General features: G+C 35.3%; 1 protein-coding gene across 3 annotated transcripts in view; it reads left to right on the top strand.

Moving 5' to 3' along the window:
* The window catches only part of LOC145681183 (uncharacterized), a 99,516-nt gene that overhangs the window by 39,092 nt on the left and 33,725 nt on the right, over window positions 1-26,699 (top strand). For 2 of the 3 annotated variants that reach the window (XM_081752662.1, XM_081752664.1), the window contains exons 1-2: window positions 20,111-20,214; window positions 26,241-26,446. In XM_081752662.1, the coding sequence (XP_081608788.1) occupies window positions 20,202-20,214; window positions 26,241-26,446 (219 nt within the window). In that variant the 5' untranslated portion in view covers window positions 20,111-20,201. Of the gene's footprint in view, window positions 1-20,110; window positions 20,215-26,240; window positions 26,447-26,699 lie in introns of those variants that run through there. The other variant, XM_081752663.1, reaches the window with a different exon arrangement.

The following is a 26,699-nucleotide window of genomic DNA, read 5'->3' on the forward strand; positions in this document are numbered from 1 at the left end:
TATAGATACTCTTGAGCATCGCTTATAATATTGTGTAGAGATTCAACATTTACATGGAACAAATTTAGTACACTCATAAGTAAGATTTGTCATTCTTCACCATCTCACATTACTGCTACTTTTGTTCTGATATATCTAGATTTTAACTATTTTCCTAAAGCAAAAAATAACAACGTAGTCTGGCTCGCGGCATATACGCTTCTTTATGTGCACACCACACATTGACTATATCATGTCGATGTGTATTTGTCCTATTTACGGTACCATTTGCAGGAAATGAATGTGCAGCATAAACAACACTTTGCAGACTATTTTGTTGTCTTAGCTCCATAACAATTGTATAAACTTTTCAGATTTGCTAACAGTTTTTTAAAAAACAACTGGCTCTTGTATTGCTTTTATAACTGTCGAATGTACATGTGATAGAACTGTTAATAAAGAATTTTTTTTTAGAAAAGTGGTAGAACGTTCACCTCCGGTGTTTGGAGTCCTTGGTTCGATCCCAGCACGCGCCGTGTGGACTTTGTGGTGGACAAACATCGTGCTTGTGTTTTTTCTCGGGGTTCTCTCGTTTCATCCGACATTCTTCATTTCATTTATTTCTCACCATCACCGTCTCCTTTAGCCTAACCGGCATATCCGTGGGATGTAAAACTTCAAGATTTCAATTCTAATTCCAATTACGTTAATATTAGATCTAGTTCGAAGTAAAATTTCTTGTCTGCTATTTATTTATAAAAATCTCTACACTTAATAAAAAAGTCCAGTTGTAAAATCACAATAATTAGAATATATGCTTACATTAGTGTTGATGATTCGGCATTATAATGAGATTTGTTACTTAGTACTTACAAAGTTATTTAATAATCGTTTGAATTGTATGCATGTTCTTTGTTCTTTTTTAAGAAAACATAAGGAAAAATACAACAGGAAAAATGCAACATTAAAGAAGTGGTTAGCAGATACGTCTGTGGTGTACGGGGTCCCGAGTTAGATTCTCGGTGGGAGAACTTTTGGAATTTTAAATTTCTCGATGTGTCTGTGTTCGTGTCCCTGTCGTTCAAGGTTACTGGAAATAACTGCAGAATGTGTATAACTGAGTATAACATTTAAAGTGTCAATATTACAAACTGCAATAGCCAGAAAACCCGTCTTAATTTTTTTGACTCTCCGCATAAATGATAGAACGCGTTAAGTTATGAAGTGATAGAGCGATTAATATCTATACCTTACGCGCAAAAGGTCCCGCTCGAGTCAATTTTCTTATTGTAACTAATAAAGTAGCCATTTGTAACTGCAAGTAAATATTTATTCACCGTATGTTTATAATGCATACAACAATAAAAATGTTCAAATCAGTTGTATCCGTAAATATATTGACACTGGCGTTACTAGAGGGGTGGCTATCGGGCTCAAGCCCCTCGAAATAAATTTCGTAAATACACAATTTCACTAAAATTTGTCGGCACCCAAAAGGAAAAACGTAAGTGCTAACCCACGTATTGTGCATAGCTCCTCCCCGAAACAAAATCCTAAATAGCCACTGTTTATTGATGTCACTAGATATATTACGGTTACCATAGTCGCTGTGCAAAAAATGTTCTCGACACTTCGTATCCATATCTGTGGACAGTGCGAATTACAAGGGATATGAGGGGTATATTCCCTTTGGTAATACTGGATATATGCTACAACCAGAGACATAATTTGAGACTTTGCTTAAGGTTGGCGAGAACACCACCGACATAAGACTTTCACGTTTTCTAGTAGTATATTAATAGACAATTGATTAAAGTATATGTATTCCTCAAACTCTTGTGGGGGTAATTGTCCCCTCTTGCTCCCCTAAATGACGCCCTTGGCTACAACTGTTATAATTTCCCATGCAACTGTCGTTTGAAATGATGCTCCTGGTTATAGCATACATCTAGCATTACCAAACGGAATTTTCCCTTATTCCCCTTGTAATTCGCACACTGTCCACTGATAAAGACACGAAGCGCCAAGAACATTTTTTTACACAGCGTTTGTGGTAACCATAATATATCTAGTGATATCAATATACAATGGCGCATTTAGGATTTTGTTTCGGGGAGGGGCTATGCGCAATACGTGAATAAGCACTTACATAAGCAAAGGAGGGGAACCAAAACGTTATGAAAATGTGTGTTGGCAGGCCCGTGCTGTGTGGTAATACGGTTAGCGTATTGGCGTGCGGAATCAGATATCCTAATTTCAATTTGCGCGTAAAGTATCAATTTTATGTGTACTTTTTTTACTCAATTAATAAGTTGATATATTTTAACTTCTATAAAAATAATGTATTTATCCGTAATTTATTAATTTACAAGAAAATACAAATTGTAACAAAAATGGTTTGCTTCTATTGTAAATAACCGTATGACCTCTAATCATAATAACACTATTATTAAGTACCACTTCATAAATCTGGTTTGCAAAACAATTATCGAAATTTGAATTAACGTTAATAAAGTATTAATTGAAGCTAAAATGTACAAAATTTCTATTTGCAAAACAAATAAAGAGATTGCCTTGCTCAAAACTACGGGCTATAGAACTATGGACTACTCAAGACTGTAAAACTCAAGACCTATGAAGGAGGACTCCAGTACGCTAACCATCTGACCACAGAATACGGTCCTGATAGTCGATATTTTCATAACGTTTTCTTGTTCGCTTTTTTGTGTGTCGATTCAAGCACCATCCGTGAAGGGCCTGTCTTCATTCTGGCTCAAATCAATTATTTTTTCTGCAGAATCCAAATGTGCAATAAGAAATGTGGGTTCACATTAAAATTTTAAAATTACCCCCGTACCTCCGAATGAGGTAGGGATAAGGGTTGCGTCTGGTATCATTGGATAGCTTTTTCAAAATATTTAACACCTGTTGTTTTTGTTTTCCTGACCTGTATATTTCGCGAGATAATTGATCGTTCCGGGACTATGAAGACACACACACATATAGAATGCTCGTGTTTTCCATAAAAAGTTGCAAGTGTAATTCACAATTTTGTCAATTTACAAAATGTTTCCAAATACAAAATTCCTACTTCCCAATATGGATTTAAATCAAAATACTTACAATCAGTATTGAGAAGTAGGTTTTCTATTTTTTCACTTCTTATGAATAGCCTCCTGCTGAAAGGGACGTTAAACTCAAAATCAGCTCATTAACTCAACTCATATTCTGATACAACCGTACCGATACAAGATTGCGGATAAAGAACACACGCTATGGCTGTTGTTGGTTTCAATCGGGCGTCGTGAGTGGATCTTTAAAATTATGTTTTTCTAATGTGTTGTAATAAAAGGATATACAGGTGTAGAAGTTTTGAAGCAAATATAAGGCAAAGGAGCAAATATGTCGAATGATTTCTTTTAATTATTAGGATCCCTGTCTTTGGTGCGATACATCTGAGTTTAAATCTGAATGTAAATCCTGTTTCTGAATGTGAAAGCGCATATGGTTTATTATAGAGGAAGATATTTTACTGGAAATTTTCCAGAGGAGGAAGCCCAGTTGACTTACATGTAACACTCTGATTTTGATAAAATTTAGCAGGTAGATACTACAAATAAACGAATACATGTTTTTTACTTTCTGTGAAACAACGGTTTTAGGGGCAAAAACTATCACCCAAAATTTTGAAAGTTGACGTTCGAAAGGCAAGAAGAAGTTGACCGAAGTGAATGAAATTGTGTACAGATATTGTAGACATAAGATGAGGGAATACGTGATTCGAATTTTCCTGAAAAAAATAAGAAGGAGAAGAAAATTGTTGGGTGGACCGAAAGGTTAGGTGGCGGAAAGAGTGCACCGAAGCGAATGAAATTGTGTGTAGATATTTTGTATTTAAAATAATGCCCTTCGTGTTCAGCAAGTGTCCCAATCCGATTTCTTCAAATTTGGCATATCAACAGTAAGCACAAACAGTATAGCGTATTTATAGTATTTCGGGAGGCGTCTTTAACCCTTACAATGGTTTTCCGCATAAACAGAAAGACGTGTCTATTTATTTCCTTTTTACTGTTGATGTGCAAAATTTGTAGCAAATCGGATGCGAGCACTTGGGAAACACGACAGGCCTTATTTAACATATACAATACCTACAGACAATTTCATTTGCTTCGGTCCACTCCTTGCTGCGCTACTACGTTAAAATTTACTTTTTTCAGAGGGGGTCTTGACCCCCAAAACAGTATTGGGGCCAAGGCGCCCACAGAAATATACTTTTGATATTTCGTAATCAACGGTTTAGAACATGTGTGCCACGCCCTTTTTTAAAGGAAAATACGAAACAGTATTCCCTCATTTTACGTCTACAATATCTGTGTACGGTTTCATTGACTTCGGTCCATTTCTTCTCGCCTTTCGAACGTCAACTTTAAAAAACCTTGGGTGGAGGCTTTTGCCCCCTAAAACCGTTGTTCCACAGAAAGTAAAAAAAAAAACACGTATTCATTTATGTGTAGTATCTACCTGTTCAATTTTATCAAAATTGGAGTGTTACACTTGGGAAGTGTTACATGTAAGTCAATTGGTTTTCCTCCTCTAGAAAATTCCCAGTAAAATATCTTCCTCTCTTAAATTGACACACAAAAGAAGCGAGCAAGAAAACGTTATGAAAATATAAATTGTCAGTCTCGTAGTCTGTGGTCAGTTGGTTACCGAACTGAAGCCCTGCTTCAGAAGTCTTGAGTTCTATTCCTGCGCAAGGCGATCCCTTTATTTGTTTTCCCAAATAATAATTTTATACATTTTAGCTTCAATTAATATTTTATTCAAGTTACATACAATACAAATTTCGATAATTGTTTTGCAAACTAGCTTTACGAAGTGGTACTTAATAATAGTGTTATTATGATTAGAGGTCACAGAGTTATTTACAATAGAAGCAAAACATTTTTGTTGCAATTTGTATTTTCTTGTAATTTCTTTTAAATTACTGATAAATAAATTATTTTTATCGAAGTTAGAATACTGTATATCAACTTATTATTTGAGTAAAATAAATTACACATAAAATTGTTACTTTGCGCGCGAATTGAAATTAGGATATCTGATTCCGCAGGCCAATACGCTAACCGTATGACCACACAGCACGGACCTGCCAACCCACATTTTCATAACGTTTTGGTTCCCCTCCTTTGCTTATGTAAGTGCTTATTCACGTATTGTGCATAGCCCCTCCCCGAAACAAAATCCTAAATGCGCCATTATATATTGATATCACTAGATATATTATGCTTTCCACAGTCGTTGTGTAAAAAATGTTCTTGGCGCTTCGCGCCTTTATCATTGGACAGTGTGCGAATTATAAGGGAGATAAGGAGAAATTCCGTTTGGTAATGCTAGATGTATGCTATAACCAGGAGCGTCATTTCAAACGACAGTTGCATGGGAAACTATAGCAGTTGTAGTCAAGGGCGTCATTTAGGGAGCAAGAGGGGACAATTACTCCGCACCACAAGAGTTTGAGGAATATATATACTTTAATCAATTGTCTATTAATATACTACTAGAAAACGTGAAAGTCTTATGTCGGTGGTGCTCTCGCCCCCCTCAAGCAAAGTCTCAAATTATGTCTCTGGTTGTAGCATATATCCAGTATTACCAAAGGGAATATACCCCTCATATCCCTTGTAATTCGCACTGTCCACAGATATGGATACGAAGTGTCGAGAACATTTTTTGCACAGCGACTATGGTAACCGTAATATATCTAGTGACATCAATAAACAGTGGCTATTTAGGATTTTGTTTCGGGGAGGAGCTATGCACAATACGTGGGTTAGCACTTACGTTTTTCCTTTTGGGTGCCGACAAATTTTAATTAAATTTTGTATTTACGAAATTTATTTCGAGGGGCTTGAGAACGATAGCCACCACTCTAACTACGCCAGTGTCAATATATTTACAGATACAACTAATTTGAACATTTTTATTGTTGTATGCATTATAAACATATGGTGAATAAATATTTTACTTGTAATTACAAATGGCTACTTTATTAGTTACATTAAGAAAAATGACTCGAGCGGGACAGGGTACAGCGTAAATGTACAGATATTCGTCACTCTGCCACTTGATAACTTAACGCGCTCTATCATTTATGCAGAGAGTCAAAAAATTTAAGACGGGTTTTCTGGCTATTGCAGTATGTAATATTGACACTTTAAATGTGCACTCCATACCTCGCGAAAGATAGTGCGGAAGTTCATTTAGCAAAGCCTGCTTTCCCCTTGTCAGTAACTTGTGTTCCAACTCGGTTATACACATTCTACTTATTTCCAGTAACACATTGAACGACAGAGACACGAACACAGACACATCGAGAAATTTAAAATTCCAAAGGTTCTCCCACCGAGAATCGAACCCGGGACACCGTACACCACAGACGCACGTGCTAGTTTCTAAACCACACAGGGAAGTTAAAAGGCCAGCGCGTTTTAGTAGTTCCAATGGAAATGCTCGAGATATGGACTTGTAACACATTGAATAATTTATTCGAGAGAGGCAAAGCATTTTCATTGAATCCTTGTCCTTGTTTCGTTTCTGTGTTTATTCTTTGTATGTTTCCTATAGCGCATGAAATAAGAAATACATTTTCACTACGATGTCCAGAAATACTACTTTAACTGATCATAAAACAGAAATATGTCGGTTAAGTAATATGGGGTAATATGTGGTATTCTACTTTTATACCGAGTTCCTTCGTGGCTAAGCGATTAGCATCCGCACCTTTGCCTTAAAAGACACGTTTCGATTCCCTGTGTGAGCTCATGTGGTTTGGATTCCATGCTAATCAGTAGGTAAACGTCTCATATAGCCTCGCTGCTGAAAGGGATGTTAAAATCAACTCAACATTATTTTCATACCATCAATAGAAGCAAAAGGTAGACGATACTATCCTGCTAAAAACATGCATTTATTTCATTTGTACATATTAGAAAGTATCGGACTATTTGCGACCTTAATTACAAAACCTTCTAGAAAAAGAAGCTTTATGAACATTAAGTCGCTTCTAGCGTTCAAATCGCTTTATAAAAATCCAGATTATGAATTACAATAACTTTTTTACGTTGTAATTAAAAATAAAAGCTTATATTGTTTTGTATCTCTCTTTCTCTCTCTCTACATATACACCTGTATATTACAATAGGTATCAGGAACATAAATAATTTTCATTTTGAACGTGTGATTAAAGGTTGGTATTCAAATCAGAAATCAGTTCCCATTAAAGCAATGTTAACGCTCATCATTTTAGCGTCTTCGTATATAAATGATGGACATTGTGAATAAATGTGACTGAGGTTTGAAATGTGACGAAACGATTTGGTTTTATTTTTTAGAGCACTTGAAAACAGAACTTTATATTTAAGGAAATGTTTCTATATATTGAAAAAAAAAAACTTCCCGCACCTTCAGATTAGTTATCGAGCGCCTTGACCACTGAAACACGATTACTACGCATTAAATGGTTCGTCTTTAGCCTGTTTACGTGTATAATATACGCGCCGTATTTGATTCAAAGTAAAGGAGTTTTGTATTTTGATTTTTAAAAAATCTGCAATGTTGATAATTTAGTGAATCCAATGATATAATGCCCTGCGAGTCCTCAATTACATATTCCTGTGTTTTGCCAATCTATTTGACTATAAACAAGCTACTGTTTTGAGCGACCAGAAAGGGCTCTTTAGTTAGGCGACCCAGAGTAAGTAACGGTTAGCGTGGTGATTTCCTAATTTTCCAGTCGGGGTTCGATTCGCGTCCCCTCCCTTTAGACTTTTTCCTATGTTTCATTTACAAGACTGAACTCCAGTTGGATGCTGCTAAACGAAGATAATCTCCAGTGGAGGAATTCAGTGATGATGTAATCCTGAAAATAAAGGAAGAAAAATGAATGGAGAGAACGAGTTTCAGAGTTAATTCTGTTAATAGTTCTGTATTTGATATTATCCGTTAATTTCGTGCATTTTTAAATTGTCGTTAATTGACACTATACTCTCCCCTTTTCTCCTTGTGTCTCAGTGTGTAAATTTCCAGAAATACTATAAAAATCAGGAAGCATCAGTTATATTTGCAACCTAAGGGGAAATACGCTTAGTACGGATAAGTTCTCCAACTCGTTTGAGTGTTATCGAATTTTGCATTTTTAATCTTTACAAATAAATTACTGCATACCAATTTTTAGCATTCTCAAAAGTCATTTAACGAATAATGAAATTCGATAAGTTGTTCTTTAGCAGTATTACGTATCAATCAGTGGCGCCGGAACCAAGGAGGTCAGGCCCTGTTAGACCTCCAAAATTTTCATTGGAGGCTGGGCTCCTCCCTCGAATGATCGATCCATACTTTAATTGATTTGCAGGTAGGACTACTGTTAATAGTTTCAAAACTCAGAGTAAGGCTTTGTGTTTACTTAAAAAATGACCTACTACATATACCACGTAATTTGTCCGTATATTATTTGATACGCATATATGTATAGTCATTTGAGGTGAGTTAGCTTGTTTATAATCCCTCATTTGAGTTAATTATAAGATTATTTAAGTCCCCTGACTGTTATCTTCTCATCGGCGCCTCTGGTGTCCGTATATATATTTTTTCTGATATTGTGCTGTTTACTGTGAGTACAAGTATCAAAAGACTCCCTTTTGTCATTTCGTCAGCCAGCGTTTCTCCTCACTCTTGCACAAAAGCACCCTTTATGATTTGTTCTTTTAACAGGTAGGGCATACTTCATGCTGCTGTCCTAGCTACTCTACCAGGCGTAATTAATCTTGAAGCGGGCGTTAGTTGGGTTGCCTAACTTACGGACTTTGTATCCTCGTCGCCATAAGTGCCTTTACATCGCAGTGACGGGTATGTGACCGCGCAGTACTCCAAGGAAGGGATGGTTGTATAAGAATTTGTGATTAATTTTGAAGAGTTTTTATTTTGACTAGGGAATTAACATAGGTGAAGGGAGTAGAGACACAGATTTGAAGCATCAGTTCACTGTTATTGAAGCATCAGTGCACGAAAAGATTCGTATTCTCAGTTTTTCTATTTATTGTTTTATATGTTAAGTTAAACACCACAATATGTATCACTGATATCGCAGATCGTATTAATTTTTAAAATCGTGTTTGTAACCTATTGTCAAAACATTCATCTCCAGACATGATGTAGAGAGAAGAGAAAGAGATACGTCATCTGTAATATATGTATATGTGATTCACTAAGTAACTGTAGAAATTAGTTAAAGGACACATAAGAGAGCGAAAAGGAGGTCTAGAAGTCTGAACATTTTAGAGACGTCCTAGATAGGTGAAAATATAGTTAAAAATTGCAAAGGGTATCATGTAATTTACCTTTCTTGTCTTATATTCTAGTATACTTTTTCTTTCACATCCAAACATCTCTATTCAGAATTATGAGATAAAGGTGAAGAGAGAAACATTTCCATTTCAAGAATTATATCAGGAAAAAAATCGTTTGACTCAGACTAGACTCGAACTCGCAAACCTTGAATCCATGGCTCAGCGCTCTACCGATTGAGCTAACAACTTCTGTTGGAAAAGCCTGATTTCTACAACTACCGGTTGCTGAATGGTGTGTATTAACCAAGTTTGCCGATATAATTGCTTCATATAGCTATTGCAATAATAATAATAATAATAATAATAATAATAATAATAATAATAATAATAATAATAATAATAATAATAAAGCAGAAGAAGAAGAAGAAGAAGAACAGAATTTAAAAAGTCGCATATGTTAAAAGTTTGACGTGCAGAGTAAGTCCTAATGTGAGATTTTATTATTTATATATAATAAATGTAAGCGTGGTTTGTTCGTGCGTGCTACTCAAACTGCGCAACTCACTACCTAGTCCCATAAGGGTAGGTACAGTAGCCTTGCGTCCTCCAACCGTGAAGAATATTTGGGTTTGAGCCTATGCGTGTCCTAAGAGGAAGGAAGAGATTGAAAGAAAGAAAAGTGGTTTAGAAATTATGCAAACGTAGAATATCTCACGAGGTGAGGTGATATAGAGTTCAGCGTGTCTTTCAGCTACTACTCTATACAAGACGTGCATCTACGACTTAACGTGGAACCAGAACCACACGACTCCTGACGGGAATCGAAACCCGTATCACCTCTAGTTCTATTATGGGAGACACAGGAACATGTAAAAATACTCGAAAATGAACGATATTAATGTTAAATCCATAGCTTTTGAGTACATGAATTATGTATGATACCCTCTATATCGTTCACATCAAAGTTTAGCATTATCGGCATGGAGGTTTAATGGGAGGGGTGAAAATTAAAAATTCCTAATTGAAAGATATGAGTGTCTATTCAATAGCTTTTGGGGTCGCTGAAATGAATAATTACACTCCCGATACTATTAAAGCCCAAAGCTTTACTCTTTCGTTAGCAGGAAGTTTATTCATTTACTTAACTCAGGACACCTTAAAGTTAAGGATATGAAACTCGATGCATATATTTCTAATTCAAAATTATTATATACGTATTGTAGCTTAGACTTCTAAGGAGGGGAAGGGACAATTTACGCAATGATTTCCTTCACATTCGAATAAACTACTGCCCCATGATATTGCGAAAACTCATTTCAAGTGGTGTCATTGCTAATAGTTTTCCGTATTTGTTTATATCCCTACTCATTTATAACAGTACGGTATCTCATTTTTCCTGTGACGGGAGCAACACCTGAGCGAGCATTCAGTAAAGTAAATGCCATTAAAATCTATATTCATAGCACAGTGGTGCAAATAAAGTTGAGCTCTTTGGCAATCTTTTGCATGGGAAGCGAATAAAGCCACCACTTTGGAAAAGTAGCTAATGAATTTCTCTCCGAAAAATCTCACCCGCACATTTATTTTACAGGTGGTGGTTTATAGCTATACTTAAGCTTGTTGAGATTGCTCCAGTGAGGCGAGACACTGAAGTCATTCGTAATAAGGGGGGAAGGGACATGTAAAAGTAGTCAAATATGAACAATATTAGTATCGAAATCATAGTTTTCGTGGTCGCAGATGAATAGTGACGCTGTCGATGTTGCTTAGGTACACCTTGTCTCAAAAAGGTTGAGCGCATTCTTTATTGCTGTTTCGAGGCAAAAATTTTCTAAGTCCAACTTCGGGTATCTTCGGGAAAAAGTAAACCAGGTTCGAACCTCGAAGCCAACCTTTGCAATCGGGAAAAATCTTGCAGATGTGTTTTTCTTCTTTTAAATATAATAAGACTTGTTACCAATTATATATAAAAAAGCAACATTGATTGAAATACTTAATGATACAATATTTCGAAACTGTATTAATGCCAGCACATGCTTGTTTGTCATTTTGCTCTCCATACTTAATGGAATATTTAGATACGTAAACGAATCTTTCCATTTGTAAAAGAATGGTGAAAGTTAAGACATAAAACATTATTCTCTCCTGAGTACTAAAATAAGAGTCAAAGTAGAACAAAAACAGCGTTTGCAGTGGATATGAATGTAATTATTATCTTAAATACCGTTATATATTGCTAGAAGTACTATTCGTGGAGCGCTTGTGTTAGCTCAGTGGTACGCCGCTGGATTTCAAATCGTAAGGTCGAGGGTTCGCTTCCGATCTGAGTCAATGTTTTTTTATGAAATTCTATGTTCTGCAATGCATGATAAATTATATAAAATAATTACATTAAAATACGTTAGTTGTATATATATAACATATAATCATTGCAGAACATAGTGATTATTATGTTTAAAATATAACAGGTGTTCACAGTACGTTGGTATTCTATGATAAATGTGAATGTTAAATACAAATTAAGAAAATAATATCATCTCAATAAATAAATTATGTAGTGTATTTATTTGCAGCTATTTGTCATATAGGGGTTACTTCTGAACATTCGTATTACAGCATGTCATTGATATTCTTGAAAAATTATCCGAGGCATAAAAAGAGGGTATAAACAGAGAATCCAAAGTCGGAACGCTCGCAAGAAATTCATGAACCCCAAAGGTCACGTGAGCAGACTGGAATTGTCCTTATGAAGCATGCCTCAGCAGAAGGTCTTTACATAGATTTTCAATTCAATACCTGATATATGCTTTTGCAATGTGGAAGTGGTGATGCCTTTGGTCGCTCTCTCTCACTTTCTCGCTCGCTCACTCTGTATTTATATATATGAAAGTGGATGTATGTGTGTGTTTCGACATAATTCTGATATGTCTAGAGCACTTTTAACCATATTTCTTACAATCTGGAAAAGAGTACTGTCGGGATATATATCAAAAATGCTAGAAAAGGATCGATATTAGTATCGAATCCATAGTTTCGTGGTCGCTTAGGTAAACAGTTCTACTTTCAATTCAAGTCCAATTAAGCTCCCATTAGCACCCAGGGTGGTTACATAGCGACAAAAAATATCGAAATCAACCAATATTAGAGTCGAAGCGTAAGTTTTCAGTGCCGCATTTCCCATTAGTCCAACTAGGCCCGTAACATATTTGAAGAGTGCAAAGTTTAAAATTTTAATTTTTTCGTATGAAAAATTTAAAAAAATCGAGAGCAAATATACTATTTCATGAGCAGTCCTCTTTTACTATTCTAATATATTTAATGATAGCGTAAGAAATCTGAAAATAATTCAGAACATGTTTACCATTTATTTTTTGTTACGTAATTGTAGCTGTAGCATCTAGTGAGTGGTATTTAACTGCAATAAATTCACTAATTAAGCATATTCGAATTAAGTTTTATTTGTAAGTTAGGGATCAAGGGACGGAGAAATGTGTAGTTATTGGGGGCGCCGAGAGCAAAAGTGCGTAGGGACGCCGAGCTTCTAAATGCAGCACTGTTCGCTGAATTAATTGGTAGAAATTTTAATGCCATTTAAGACCAAATTTAGTCCTAGCAGTGGCAGTATCCGTTTGCTGTCCTAGGAGGAATGAAAGGGACTGACATCAAAATTATAAAAAAAGACCTACATTAGTGTCGAATCTATAATTTTGGGGGTCTCTTAGGTAAAGATTGGAACTTCAGATGCCATGTAAGTTAAGCCCTCATTAACACAATGAAGGAGTTTGTGAAATTTGACATGTAGAAATAATTGAAAATAACCAATGTTAGTATACAACCCATATCTTTCGTGGTCGCCAAGTTCATTGGGAGCAGTTCTGATGACCTTTAAGTTTAAGTTCAACTTCCAGTAAGAGTAAGATCCCCCAGCACATCTAATAAGGAGAGCGTAGTTCTGGAATGTCTGGGACAACCTTTACCAAACTTGGGGGACATATTACTTTCAATCAAAGAAGAAAATATTGTAGTAGTATGAAGTTATGGAAGTTGGGAGGTGTGACATGTAAAAATAATGTAAAACGACTGATCTTAGTGTTTTATCCATAATTTTCTCGGTCGTTGAGATGGATAGTGATGCTCCAAATGGAGGTTACATCCAAATTCATCCCCATCTTCACAGGATGATGGCCTGGGAGAGCTAAAAATAAAATCTCAAAAATTACTTAAATATTTGTCGAATTCATAGTTTTCGGGGTGAGAAAGCGTTTCTAATAACTTTGGAAGGTAATTTGTACCCACGTCTAGATGGGCTTTTTAATCATATCAATTTCTCACCTTAAGAACAAATTACCATTACAATTATGATATTAAGCCAACCTTCGCAATCGATGAAAAAATTATGTGGATGTATGTTTCGTCTTTTAAATGAAACAAGACATGTTAAAATCAAAGATGGAGTGGGTCAGTGGGTCGGTTGGTAAGTGGGTGAAATGGGTCAAGATTTGTGAGTGGATCAGTGGATCGTGGGTCAAAAGGACGTGACCTACTGCGAAACACCACTCACCGTGACTCACACTGGCCCACCCGGTGGCCACCCTTTTAGTCCAAAGATATTTCGTCCAAAGAACATTTCGTCCAGAGACATTTAATCCAAAGACATTTGGTCCAAAGGACAATTCGTCCAAATGACATTTCGTCTAAAATACAATTGGTCCAAAGGACATTTCGTCCAAAGGAGAATTGGTCCAAAGGACATTTCGTCCAGGGATGTTTAGTTCAAAGCACATTTCGTCCAAAGAACATTTGGTCCGGTAACGCTTGGGGGTCAAGGGTTTGTTTCTATTAGAAGAGTAAAAGTGATTCATATAACATTATGACTCAGTAGCTTCTTATTTCTAAAGGAAATTTGAAATAGAGATTTATTCCGCAATTTTCATTTTGATAGAACAAATAATGCTGAGATATTCAGAAAAACGTAAACGCCTGAAAACAACATGGCCGAACAACAGGAGTGAGGGAAAGGTTGTAGTGTGAAGTATGTTGCTGTAATAACTGCTAACATGACATCTAAAATTTTCATGTTGTGAATGAAAATTTTCATGTGTTTTCATTTTATTAATCATATCTCCAAGCCCCTCATCCTGTAAAGATGAGGATGAATTTGGATATAATGCCATTGAGTGCCTCACTACTCATCTCAACGACCGAGAAAACAATGGATAACACTCTACAATCAGTCATTTTACACTATTTTTACATGCCACTCTTCCCAACTTCAATCCCTTGAGGTATCTGAATTCCACAATATTTTTTTCCTTAGATTGAAAGTAATATGTCTCCCATGTTAGGTAAAAGTTGCTCCAGACATTCCGGAGTTTCGCTGGAATATACACGTATACATACATCAAAACATTTAGAGCTGTGTGAGCAATGCTTTTGATGTTGCTCCTGTAAATTCAAAATCCAGGAGGCATAGTCGCTCATACCAAAACGTGGCATTAAATGATATTGTGTTTGTAACAGTGTCACGAACTCAAACTATGGATTTCACACTAATCTCAATCACTTGAGACATTTTATTTTTCATCCTTTATCGCCCGCCATAATAATGGGTTTTGAACCAATTGAATTGATTTTGAGTTTAACGTCCCGTCAGCAGTGAGGCTATATGAGACGTAGACCTACTAATTAACGCGAACTACATGAGCTCTCGCTGGGGGCCGAATCTGGGTCTCCCACACCGAAAGCGTGTACGCTATACGCTTAACCACAAAGGAGCTTTACGATGAGAGTTAAATTTGGACTTTAACGCTTTCGGAGTTGTAATTATTAATTTCTGCAACAACGAGAACTATGGATTCGACACTAATATCGATCGCTTTTACTTTATATATATTGGCGGAGAGAAAGGGACCACATCCATATACAAAAGCCTTGCAGATTATTGAACTGAAATCCTTTGGAAAGAAATCCTATTCTACTTTCTTTCTCGAGTATAAATAAGTCTCTTAGACATGACTTCGTATTCGTAAATTTCCTGTTTACATAGTTTTGGGGATCGGGAGTTTTGTGTCTGTAACGAAGATTGGAGTTTGTATAATAATTTATGTTTATACCTGAATGGTCTCTTTACCCTTCAGAAAGCGTAAATCACTTGCTGTAATGAGAAAATTCAGAAGTAACTTCCGATGACAAATAGCTCCAAATAAATACACTACATAATTTATTCATTGCAATGATATTATTTTCTTAATTTGTATTTAACATTCACATATATCATAGAATACCAACGTACTGTGATCACCTGTTATATTTTAAACATAATAATCACTTTGTTCTGCAATGATTGTATGTTATATATATATACAGCTGACGTATTTTAATGTAATTATTTTATATAATTTTTCATGCATTGCGGAAAAAAGAATTTCATGAAAAAAAACATTGACTCAGATCGGAAGCGAACCCTCGACCTTACGATTTGAAATCCAGCGGCGTACCACTGAGCTAACACAAGCGCTCCACGAATAGTACTTCTAGCGATATATAACGGTATTTAAGATAATAATTACATTCATATCCACTGCAAACGCTGTTTTTGTTCTACTTTGACTCTTATTTTAGTACTCAGGAGAGAATAATGTTTTATGTCTTAACTTTCACCATTCTTTTACAAATGGAAAGATTCGTTTACGTATCTAAATATTCCATTAAGTATGGAGAGCAAAATGACAAACAAGCATGTGCTGGCATTAATACAGTTTCGAAATATTGTATCATTAAGTATTTCAATCAATGTTGCTTTTTTATATATAATTGGTAACAAGTCTTATTATATTTAAAAGAAGAAAAACACATCTGCAAGATTTTTCCCGATTGCAAAGGTTGGCTTCGAGGTTCGAACCTGGTTTACTTTTTCCCGAAGATACCCGAAGTTGGACTTAGAAAATTTTTGCCTCGAAACAGCAATAAAGAATGCGCTCAACCTTTTTGAGACAAGGTGTACCTAAGCAACATCGACAGCGTCACTATTCATCTGCGACCACGAAAACTATGATTTCGATACTAATATTGTTCATATTTGACTACTTTTACATGTCCCTTCCCCCCTTATTACGAATGACTTCAGTGTCTCGCCTCACTGGAGCAATCTCAACAAACTTAAGTATAGCTATAAACCACCACCTGTAAAATAAATGTGCGGGTGAGATTTTTCGGAGAGAAATTCATTAGCTACTTTTCCAAAGTGGTGGCTTTATTCGCTTCCCATGCAAAAGATTGCCAAAGAGCTCAACTTTATTTGCACCACTGTGCTATGAATATAGATTTTAATGGCATTTACTTTACTGAATGCTCGCTCAGGTGTTGCTCCCGTCACAGGAAAAATGAGATACCGTACTGTTATAAATGAGTAGGGATATAAACAAATACGGAAAACTATTAGCAATGACACCACTTGAAATGAGTTTTCGCAATATCATGGGGCAGTAGTTTATTCGAATGTGAAGGAAATCATTGCGTAAATTGTCCCTTCCCCTCCTTAGAAGTCTAAGCTACAATACGTATATAATAATTTTGAATTAGAAATATATGCATCGAGTTTCATATCCTTAACTTTAAGGTGTCCTGAGTTAAGTAAATGAATAAACTTCCTGCTAACGAAAGAGTAAAGCTTTGGGCTTTAATAGTATCGGGAGTGTAATTATTCATTTCAGCGACCCCAAAAGCTATTGAATAGACACTCATATCTTTCAATTAGGAATTTTTAATTTTCACCCCTCCCATTAAACCTCCATGCCGATAATGCTAAACTTTGATGTGAACGATATAGAGGGTATCATACATAATTCATGTACTCAAAAGCTATGGATTTAACATTAATATCGTTCATTTTCGAGTATTTTTACATGTTCCTGTGTCTCCCATAATAGAACTAGAGGTGATACGGGTTTCGATTCCCGTCAGGAGTCGTGTGGTTCTGGTTCCACGTTAAGTCGTAGATGCACGTCTTGTATAGAGTAGTAGCTGAAAGACACGCTGAACTCTATATCACCTCACCTCGTGAGATATTCTACGTTTGCATAATTTCTAAACCACTTTTCTTTCTTTCAATCTCTTCCTTCCTCTTAGGACACGCATAGGCTCAAACCCAAATATTCTTCACGGTTGGAGGACGCAAGGCTACTGTACCTACCCTTATGGGACTAGGTAGTGAGTTGCGCAGTTTGAGTAGCACGCACGAACAAACCACACTTACATTTATTATATATAAATAATAAAATCTCACATTAGGACTTACTCTGCACGTCAAACTTTTAACATATGCGACTTTTTAAATTCTGTTCTTCTTCTTCTTCTTCTTCTTTATTATTATTATTATTATTATTATTATTATTATTATTATTATTATTATTATTATTATTATTATTATTATTATTATTATTATTATTATTATTATTATTGCAATAGCTATATGAAGCAATTATATCGGCAAACTTGGTTAATACACACCATTCAGCAACCGGTAGTTGTAGAAATCAGGCTTTTCCAACAGAAGTTGTTAGCTCAATCGGTAGAGCGCTGAGCCATGGATTCAAGGTTTGCGAGTTCGAGTCTAGTCTGAGTCAAACGATTTTTTTCCTGATATAATTCTTGAAATGGAAATGTTTCTCTCTTCACCTTTATCTCATAATTCTGAATAGAGATGTTTGGATGTGAAAGAAAAAGTATACTAGAATATAAGAAAAGAAAGGTAAATTACATGATACCCTTTGCAATTTTTAACTATATTTTCACCTATCTAGGACGTCTCTAAAATGTTCAGACTTCTAGACCTCCTTTTCGCTCTCTTATGTGTCCTTTAACTAATTTCTACAGTTACTTAGTGAATCACATATACATATATTACAGATGACGTATCTCTTTCTCTTCTCTCTACATCATGTCTGGAGATGAATGTTTTGACAATAGGTTACAAACACGATTTTAAAAATTAATACGATCTGCGATATCAGTGATACATATTGTGGTGTTTAACTTAACATATAAAACAATAAATAGAAAAACTGAGAATACGAATCTTTTCGTGCACTGATGCTTCAATAACAGTGAACTGATGCTTCAAATCTGTGTCTTTACTCCCTTCACCTATGTTAATTCCCTAGTCAAAATAAAAACTCTTCAAAATTAATCACAAATTCTTATACAACCATCCCTTCCTTGGAGTACTGCGCGGTCACATACCCGTCACTGCGATGTAAAGGCACTTATGGCGACGAGGATACATCAAGAATTTCCGTGGCCCAGTGTACAGTATTACCTTGAATCATTTTGTTGAGGTGGGTGTTACGATTCGATTGATGTAAGATAAGACCTTAGAAGTTTTAGATTTGATTATAATTTTAGGCTGCATCTCATTAACCATACTACCCATCTTTTTTTTTTTTTCAAGTGTCATATTAAAGTTTAATGAGAGCATTCCTCAGTGTCAGTTTTATGTTAATACACGACGTGGTTTTGAATGCTTGCTTACTGGAGAACTTTTTAGGTTTGTGGCTAGTGAGAAAATCCAGGTAGACGATAATTATTTTTGGTTGAAAGCTTATGACTTTCAACATCAAACTTACTGATAGATAAAGCCTTGCCCACAGATTTCGATTCTTCTCTTTTCGACGAAACAAATCGAAACTATTTAAACATTACTTAGAGACATCATATTACTAATGTAAGCAAACCGAGTAGATTCTCTTCAAAACCGTGGGGGACACAGCGGCTTAGTAGTCAAACGCTTAATTCTGGTTGCGTATGGACTCTAGTTCGATCCCGGCCAGCTAAGTTCGTGGTGGATAACATTGTAGGATTTCTCGGGATACTCCAGTTTCCTCCACATTATCATTCTACCAAATATTTCATCGTCACTGACTTGTCTTAATCATCGGGTCTCCAGTAGCCTAAAGGGCATAATCTTGGAACGTTAAACTGAAAGATTTCAAAGGTTTTTTTTCTTGAAAATCCCATCAGAAGTAAAACGAAAATTTGATCTTAACAGTCCCCGCTATTATTCTGGTACTGTGCAGCATGGAAGGAAGTCCTGGTGTTTCTTTTTTTTCTATTTTAAGAAAAATAGAAGAATAAGAAATGTGTCAGACAACTCTAGGAATTGATAGTTAAATTTAGGTGAAACAGAAAAATTGTTTGAAAAAAATAAAACTGAAATTATCTTAACTCTGGCATGATGACGCCCTCAGATTGGGGCAGCTGTAAAATAAACAACTGATAAATTCAATTTATATTTAAAGAAGCTGGACGGTGTTGTACTGACAATGCGAGTATTATGAAGGGAATTATTAATGATATGTATGTAATAGTAAAAGGAAATATCCCACATTTTGATTCTTGTATTTTTTTAAAAAAAGAAATGTGTTTAGCACTCTATTAAGTTTCCGGTATATGTTGCAACAAGTGAGTCTCTACCATAAACTTTGGATCTTTCAGTCAGTGAAATGTATACTTGATTTCCCCTATTTGCGTCACGCCAATAGATGCACCGTGATGTTTGACCTGTAATTGAAATCCCCACACCCCTAAAAAAAATATTACAATATTTTACAAGTTTGCTTTTCACGTACATGTCTAGTAAGATTATTAGTGTCTTTAAAGCTTTCTAGTGGTATTCTGGTAGTTTGAAGTCATAGATCTAGTAGGAAAATGTCTTCAACTGTTGGTAACACTGAAGTTAAGAGTGCAACACTAAGGTTGACTGTTGGCAACACTGAAGTCAGCGATGCGCAAAGTCCACTCTAGCTCATAGCAAGGGGACAACGTGTAGGTTATTCTGAATTAACTTACCTGTACTAGAAGTTTTCTTTTAGCAAGAGAATGGCTGACGATGGTAAGATATCCAATATAATTCAACATGTGAAGATTTGAAGAATGTTTCTAACATATTAACATAACATTTAATTATATGATGTGTGTAGCTAATTGCAAATAACTTCTCCGGTACAAGTTGCAATGGCTTCTGGTGCAAAACTGACACATGACAGAAAAATTAACAAAATAACATTTGTATTATTTTGTAATTTCTTTGCACGAAAACAATGCAAAATAAAGTTTAATTTTAACTTGCATGAAATTTATTTCAGACTTTTCTAACTTTTTCCAGCTTACAGTAGAGCATTAAATTTGTCTCCTAACATTGAGCTTTGTCGTGTTGTACTATAAGCGATTTTTAATATTAGGATTACGTATAATTTCGGTTATTTTACTTTGTTTCATATCTTTAACTTTGTTCTACATGTATCACAATTTACAATTTACACTGATAATGCATGACTCCGGAGCTATTTGTCGATAAATTGGCGAAATTAAGATATTTTTTAAAAACAACATTTTTTCGTGTCTTTCAATATGGCGGTCGGCCTGTTGAGTTGTGTAATGTTAGAAATTATTAGTTCTATGAAGCTGACTGGCTATGCTGATCGGGGTAATGAAATAAATATGATTAAATTATTGTTTCAGGGTAGTCCTATAATAAATCTTATTATTTACTGTCTCTTTATAATGTCTGAGATTGCATGCGTATATTTTTTTTCACTGGTACAATCGGTGATCAAGGATGTTATTATGGCGGATAAGTGGATGGAACAAAATGAATATTCTTATGCTATAGTTTATCAATAGTATTTCTTTCCCACTGAACAACTTTTTAAATGTATGTGAACATCGTTTAATAGTTATTACATTTATAAAACTGTGTAGGAAATAATGTATGCGTTGATTAAGAACTGACACTTGCTATCTGTGAATGTTCTACAAGAGAGAAAGGTCGGCCATGTTTGTGGAAAGACTCCACGCGTCATTTTGAAGTCGAAGCAAAGTCCATGTTTTTTGGCATTCACTTTCCAAATAACAAATTAGAAACAAGATTGCTACGAAACATATTGATGTGTGTGCTGTGTCTAAATCCGCTGAAATATTGAGAATTAGCTACAAGTTAGCAGTTTGACTGTGATTTAAAAAAAAAAGACAGCTTGGTACGTGATGCACTTCCCGTGATTCATGAAATGGCCGCAGCTGTTTTAGGCTCGTGTTGTCATATTCGCCTGCTGACAAACACCGTTATTCAGAAACATCTGTTGACACCGAGTAGGCATATTTCTAATTTCTGTCAGCCACTAAGGGTATGAACGTATGAATTCCTATCTAAATCTATTAAATCGACAATGAATTTTCAGATTATTATTATTATTATTATTATTATTATTATTATTATTATTATTATTATTATTATTATTATTATTATTATTATTATTATTACCTGATAATAGTAGTAGGAGTTGTTGTAGAGATACCAGCATTGTTCCAAGTGCGAAAAAAGCAGAGGCGATATGTTTTATTACTATTTTGACTCGACATATCGGCTATCTAGTTTTGAAGTACAATGATGGTATATTGCCTAAAAGATTGCATTTCTATTTACATAATGACTCAAAACCATGGGAGAACTTTTCGTAGTTACTGGTGGGACATGGAGAGGCTTTGGTCCCGCCCCAACGTTATGCAAATAATAATAATAATAAAAAAAAAACGCTTCTGTTATATTATACACGGAGAGATATACACAAAAATGCTCTAAAACCGATTTTTTTTTAAAACATTAACAATTTTTAAACAATTTCCCTGTGGTAAACTCCCAGATTCCCTACTTGTCTGAGATATTCCAGATCCCCGGAATGTTGTTATCCAATTATTAGAAAGACACAAAAATACATTTTAATGATCAATTGAATATTCTTGTTACATCAGAAAATAACCGAACACTTAAGCAAAATAACAGATCTTTTCATTGCATAAACTACATTTTTCTCGTAAATACCGGACTCAGATAGACACAGGAGATGTCCCGGCGAACTCATAACAATACTTTCTAATATCAGTTTAAACGAATCACCTCAATGTATTGCCTTTTGTTTAGATTGGAGCTATGACTGATTTTTTCGATCTTGTGATCATTATCTGGAACCAACACAACCAACACGAGTTCTTTTGTAAGTGCAAGGGGTGAACTTCTTTGTAGACACCCGATTTTAGAAACAAAAGATAGGAAAAATATAACAATAATGGTGGGGTTGCCAACTCAGAAATCACTTCTGCATAAGAAATAAAATCTTTGACGTGCAAAGCAATTCGTCAATTACTGTGTATAATAATGGATTTATTAAAGGTACATTAGCATTCATTTCCTAGTGGCAGTATATCTTGATCACTGAAAAACCAGAGGTGGTATGGCATACCACCGCATACCGTCTCACTTCGACCACTGGATACCAGTAGAAAACATTTAAAGCAGTTCGGTTCAAAACATTTATTAAAAGTTCCCAGGGTTATAAACAAGATAAGGAATAACATATAATAATGATTTGAATAGTTCTATTTTAGGTAGAGTGCTGCAAACTATATAAAAATGTTATTAGAAATTATAACATAAATTATATCATTAATATTTTAAGTGCACTTTAATATGATAATAACAGAGATTACGATTCTGTAAAGCCCTTTTCAGCGGTCTAGTGACCAGCGTGCACACCATTGATTTACATGGTCGCGGGTTCGATTCCTGTGGGAGGGCATTGAATGCATTACAATGATTCAAATTTCACCTTAAACTGTGGGCCCACGTCTCATATAGCATCGGTGGCACAAAGAGATTCTCAAGTCTGAGTAAACAGCAACAACGAATCTATAAATCTTGATTCAAAGTTTTTTCTTTTTTAAATGAAATTGAATAGAATAGGTACTATATTTATTGACTTCTTGGAAATTTACTTAGTTTTTATTTATTGTTTACTTAAGATCATAGAATCCAATCCAGCAAACGGTCTATAAATGTATATGTCTAGGTGAGTTAATATTAACAAGAATTGGAGTAACAACCCCTCTCCCAACACAAAAAATTTTGAGAAGGTATAGCTTACGGTGCATAAACAGACGAATACTAAAAGAAATAAATAAAAAATAAAAAAATAAAAAAGCTCATGGAAAAAGGTGCAAAAAAGTACTATACAATTTTAGACTGCAAATTTATTTATTTATATTTTATTTTTCTTGTTGTTTAATCTATATCTATTTATTTCTCATTTTGTTAAATTAGGTTAAAACAATGTGATATCAATGACACTATAACATATGTGAGAAAATTAACGACATAATGGATGGTTATCTCAGCAAACTATAGTCAAGGTTGATGAAAACAGTTTATACGCTGTTTCTTTGCTTGGCATTACTTAATTAAAATAAAATAAAGAATTTAAAAAAATAAACAAACAAAAAAGAGGTTCAAAAGATGATGGTCTTTGCCACTAATTAGTTTTAGGATTAGGGGCCACAAAATTTTTGAACGGCCCCTAAATCGAGTCTTTGTATTTTCGTATTTTCTACGGAATAAGCACATCATACTGAGTTAACTGATAGTTCGGGTTTGGTTACACTATATGTAGTTCTCCAGACACAGTGGCGTATTTACGATTTTGTTTCGGGAGGGGGTTTGCTAACTTTCGTGGGGGGCTTTGCCTGGAAATGTGAAATTTCTGCAAGATATTTCATTTACTTTACTATACTAAGTAAGATTTCGGGGAGGGCTTAAACCCGGAAGCCACCCCCCTAAATACGCCACTGTCCAGATATAAGGCCTACAAGAAAATTTTTGATTGAAATATATTGGATTTTTTGGGATAATTGGATCAGGGGCCACGAAATTTTTGAACGACCCCTAAATCAAGTTTTCGTATTTTATACGGAACAAGCACATCATATTGAGTTGACTGATGGTTTGGATTTGGCTACATTATGTGTAGTTCTCAAGATATAAGGCCTACAATAAATTGTTTGATTATTGGATCTTTTGATCCAATAAGAGTTTGTGTCAATGACAAATATGGAAACTAATGTAACCGCCATGATCAAAGGCTAATTGTGGAGTGCAACATAAAGATATAAACGATAATATGAAAAACATTATATACGGTTGTGGTAATTATACACTTTGAAACATGGTCATCATAATTACCAGAATATGACACTGAGTCAAGTGTACTGTGACGTGACGTGAGTTTGTGCACCTTTCCGGAATTTATTCTGATGGTATAGGGTGAGTAAAATCCTTTCTGATCGTATGGGATGAATGTGGGACTTGAAAGAAGAACATAATAGATTATTCGGAGAGCATAGCGCTCAAGGAGCACTAATTGCTGATACAATCTGTCAGAGACGGAGGAAATATAGGATACTCTTAATTTAATAGAATTGGAGTATAAATCTGTTATATGTACACATATTTTTGGCGGTAGGTAGTTCCGATACTTTTTCTGAAATTAGAGACAAAAAGTCCAAAGTACTCATTATTGGTGTACTGTCCATTGGTACGGTAGTACTGGTACATTGTCTATTACTTACCTTACGTACTGTTATCTTGTTATTGTCGGGATGAAGACATTAGTTAATGCATACTTCAGTATCAGTTTTATTTCAATAAGAAGCGTGGTAATTGTATATCATCAGTTTTTTAAGTTGACAAAGTAAGTATATTTTTTTTATAGCAAACTACGCATAATTATTAATACTTATGCATATAATTTAGTTTAGCTTAATGAGATCTGTCGGTTGGTCATATGTCTTGACTTTGAACTTTTCCCCCCGTCAGACACTAATAATACTGTTGAAATTAAAAATGCATCGAAAAATCATTGAATTCATGATATATACGAGGGGCAGTCAAAATGGTCTCGGAATTTTGTCGTAGATTATAATAATATAAGAACATATATACTTAATCGCCTTTAAAGTAGACACCTTCGGAACACAATGCACTTGCAACACCGCTCTTGCCAATGCTCGAAACACTGACGAAAGCCTTTTTTTTTTGGGGGGGGATATCTTCCGAAGTTCAGCCATTGTGTTGGTTTTGACCTTTCAAGGATATCTGTGAGGTCTATCTTTAGCTTTGGGAAGAGTCAAGAATCCGTTAGTGCTACACTGTTCTTAGACCTATCAAAGTCTCTGAAGCAGATTTTCCAGGACTAGCTCGGGAGAGTAATGCTCCCGGAAGTAGAAACGAGAAACACAGTTCTGATTGGTTGGCGTTATCCACTTCTTGTCACGTTGCATTAAAATAGCTGAAATCAAACATTTGCTGCTGTCGGCCTTCGTGGCCAAGTGGGCTAGCGCCAAATGCTAGTAATAAAAGTCTCTTTTGGAGCGAGTTCAAACCCGGCCCGAGGAAAGTTTTTTTTAACATTTTTTTATAACATTTATTAAATTAAAATAATATGAAAATAATACTTAAAAAAGTGATTTATTTATTTTTGTGCAGATAAGTAGTTGTAGTACTTATGCCCTTGTACTCCATGATATAGGGCTCGTTTTGTTCCCCTTGTACTTCATGATATAAATTTTTTGACCAACTTAAAACAACTGGGTAGGATAGCGCGTAAAACAGCTGGCTAGAGTAGCGCGCGGAAAAACGTACTTCTGGGAGTATTACTCTCCCGAGCGGGTCGTGATTTTCCCCAATTCGCACATGACCTTGATTTGTATATGTTGTTGAAACTGCAACATTACGCTAACTGATCCCCACGCCCTCTTCCGTTCAGCTACACTACTCGCACAAACGTGTTCATAGTTGCCAAATTCATAAATAGGGACCTTAAGGGTTGTAGTGTACAAGTTTCGTTGTGATTGCATCACAACTGCCAAAATTACAACTACATTCCGGATACTTATTGACTGTTTCATTGACTCATTGACTCATTGACTCCGGATACTCATTGACTCATTGAGATGACAATGTAAGGTAATAGTACACAACTAGTAGTTTGTTATAGTTAAAAACTTAGGACTAATTAAAACCTGCTCTCTTAGGTAATAACAGGTGGATGTTCGTAAGAGCTCCCATAAGAGGAACTGACGAAACTGTTGACGTTCTGATAGTACAGCACGTAGACTCTGAAGACCAAGAAGCAAGAGAAGAAAGAAATGTGGAAGAAACACAAGGGGTTTCCATGCTTAACCGTATGGAAACCATGCGACAAATTAGCGAACTATTGCAAATAGTGTGTCCAGAGGAAGTAAGTACTTTCTTTTGCTATAAAATATTTTGGAATTACTTAATACTGTGTTTTTCAACGTTATCCTGGAATACGCTATAAGGAAAATCAAAGATAGTATCCAGAGCTTAGAGTTGAATGGTATTTACCAGATTATGGCGTACGCTGATGATATAAATTCAATAGGGGATGATAGGAGAACAATAGAATGAAATGCAAAGATCTTATTAAATGTTCGTAGGGACATGGGTATAGAAGTAAATGCAGAGAAAAC

Source organism: Thermobia domestica, chromosome 3, assembly GCF_964235325.1.
Source record: "Thermobia domestica chromosome 3, izTheDome1.hap1.1, whole genome shotgun sequence".
NCBI classification, from domain to species: Eukaryota; Metazoa; Arthropoda; class Insecta; order Zygentoma; family Lepismatidae; genus Thermobia; species Thermobia domestica.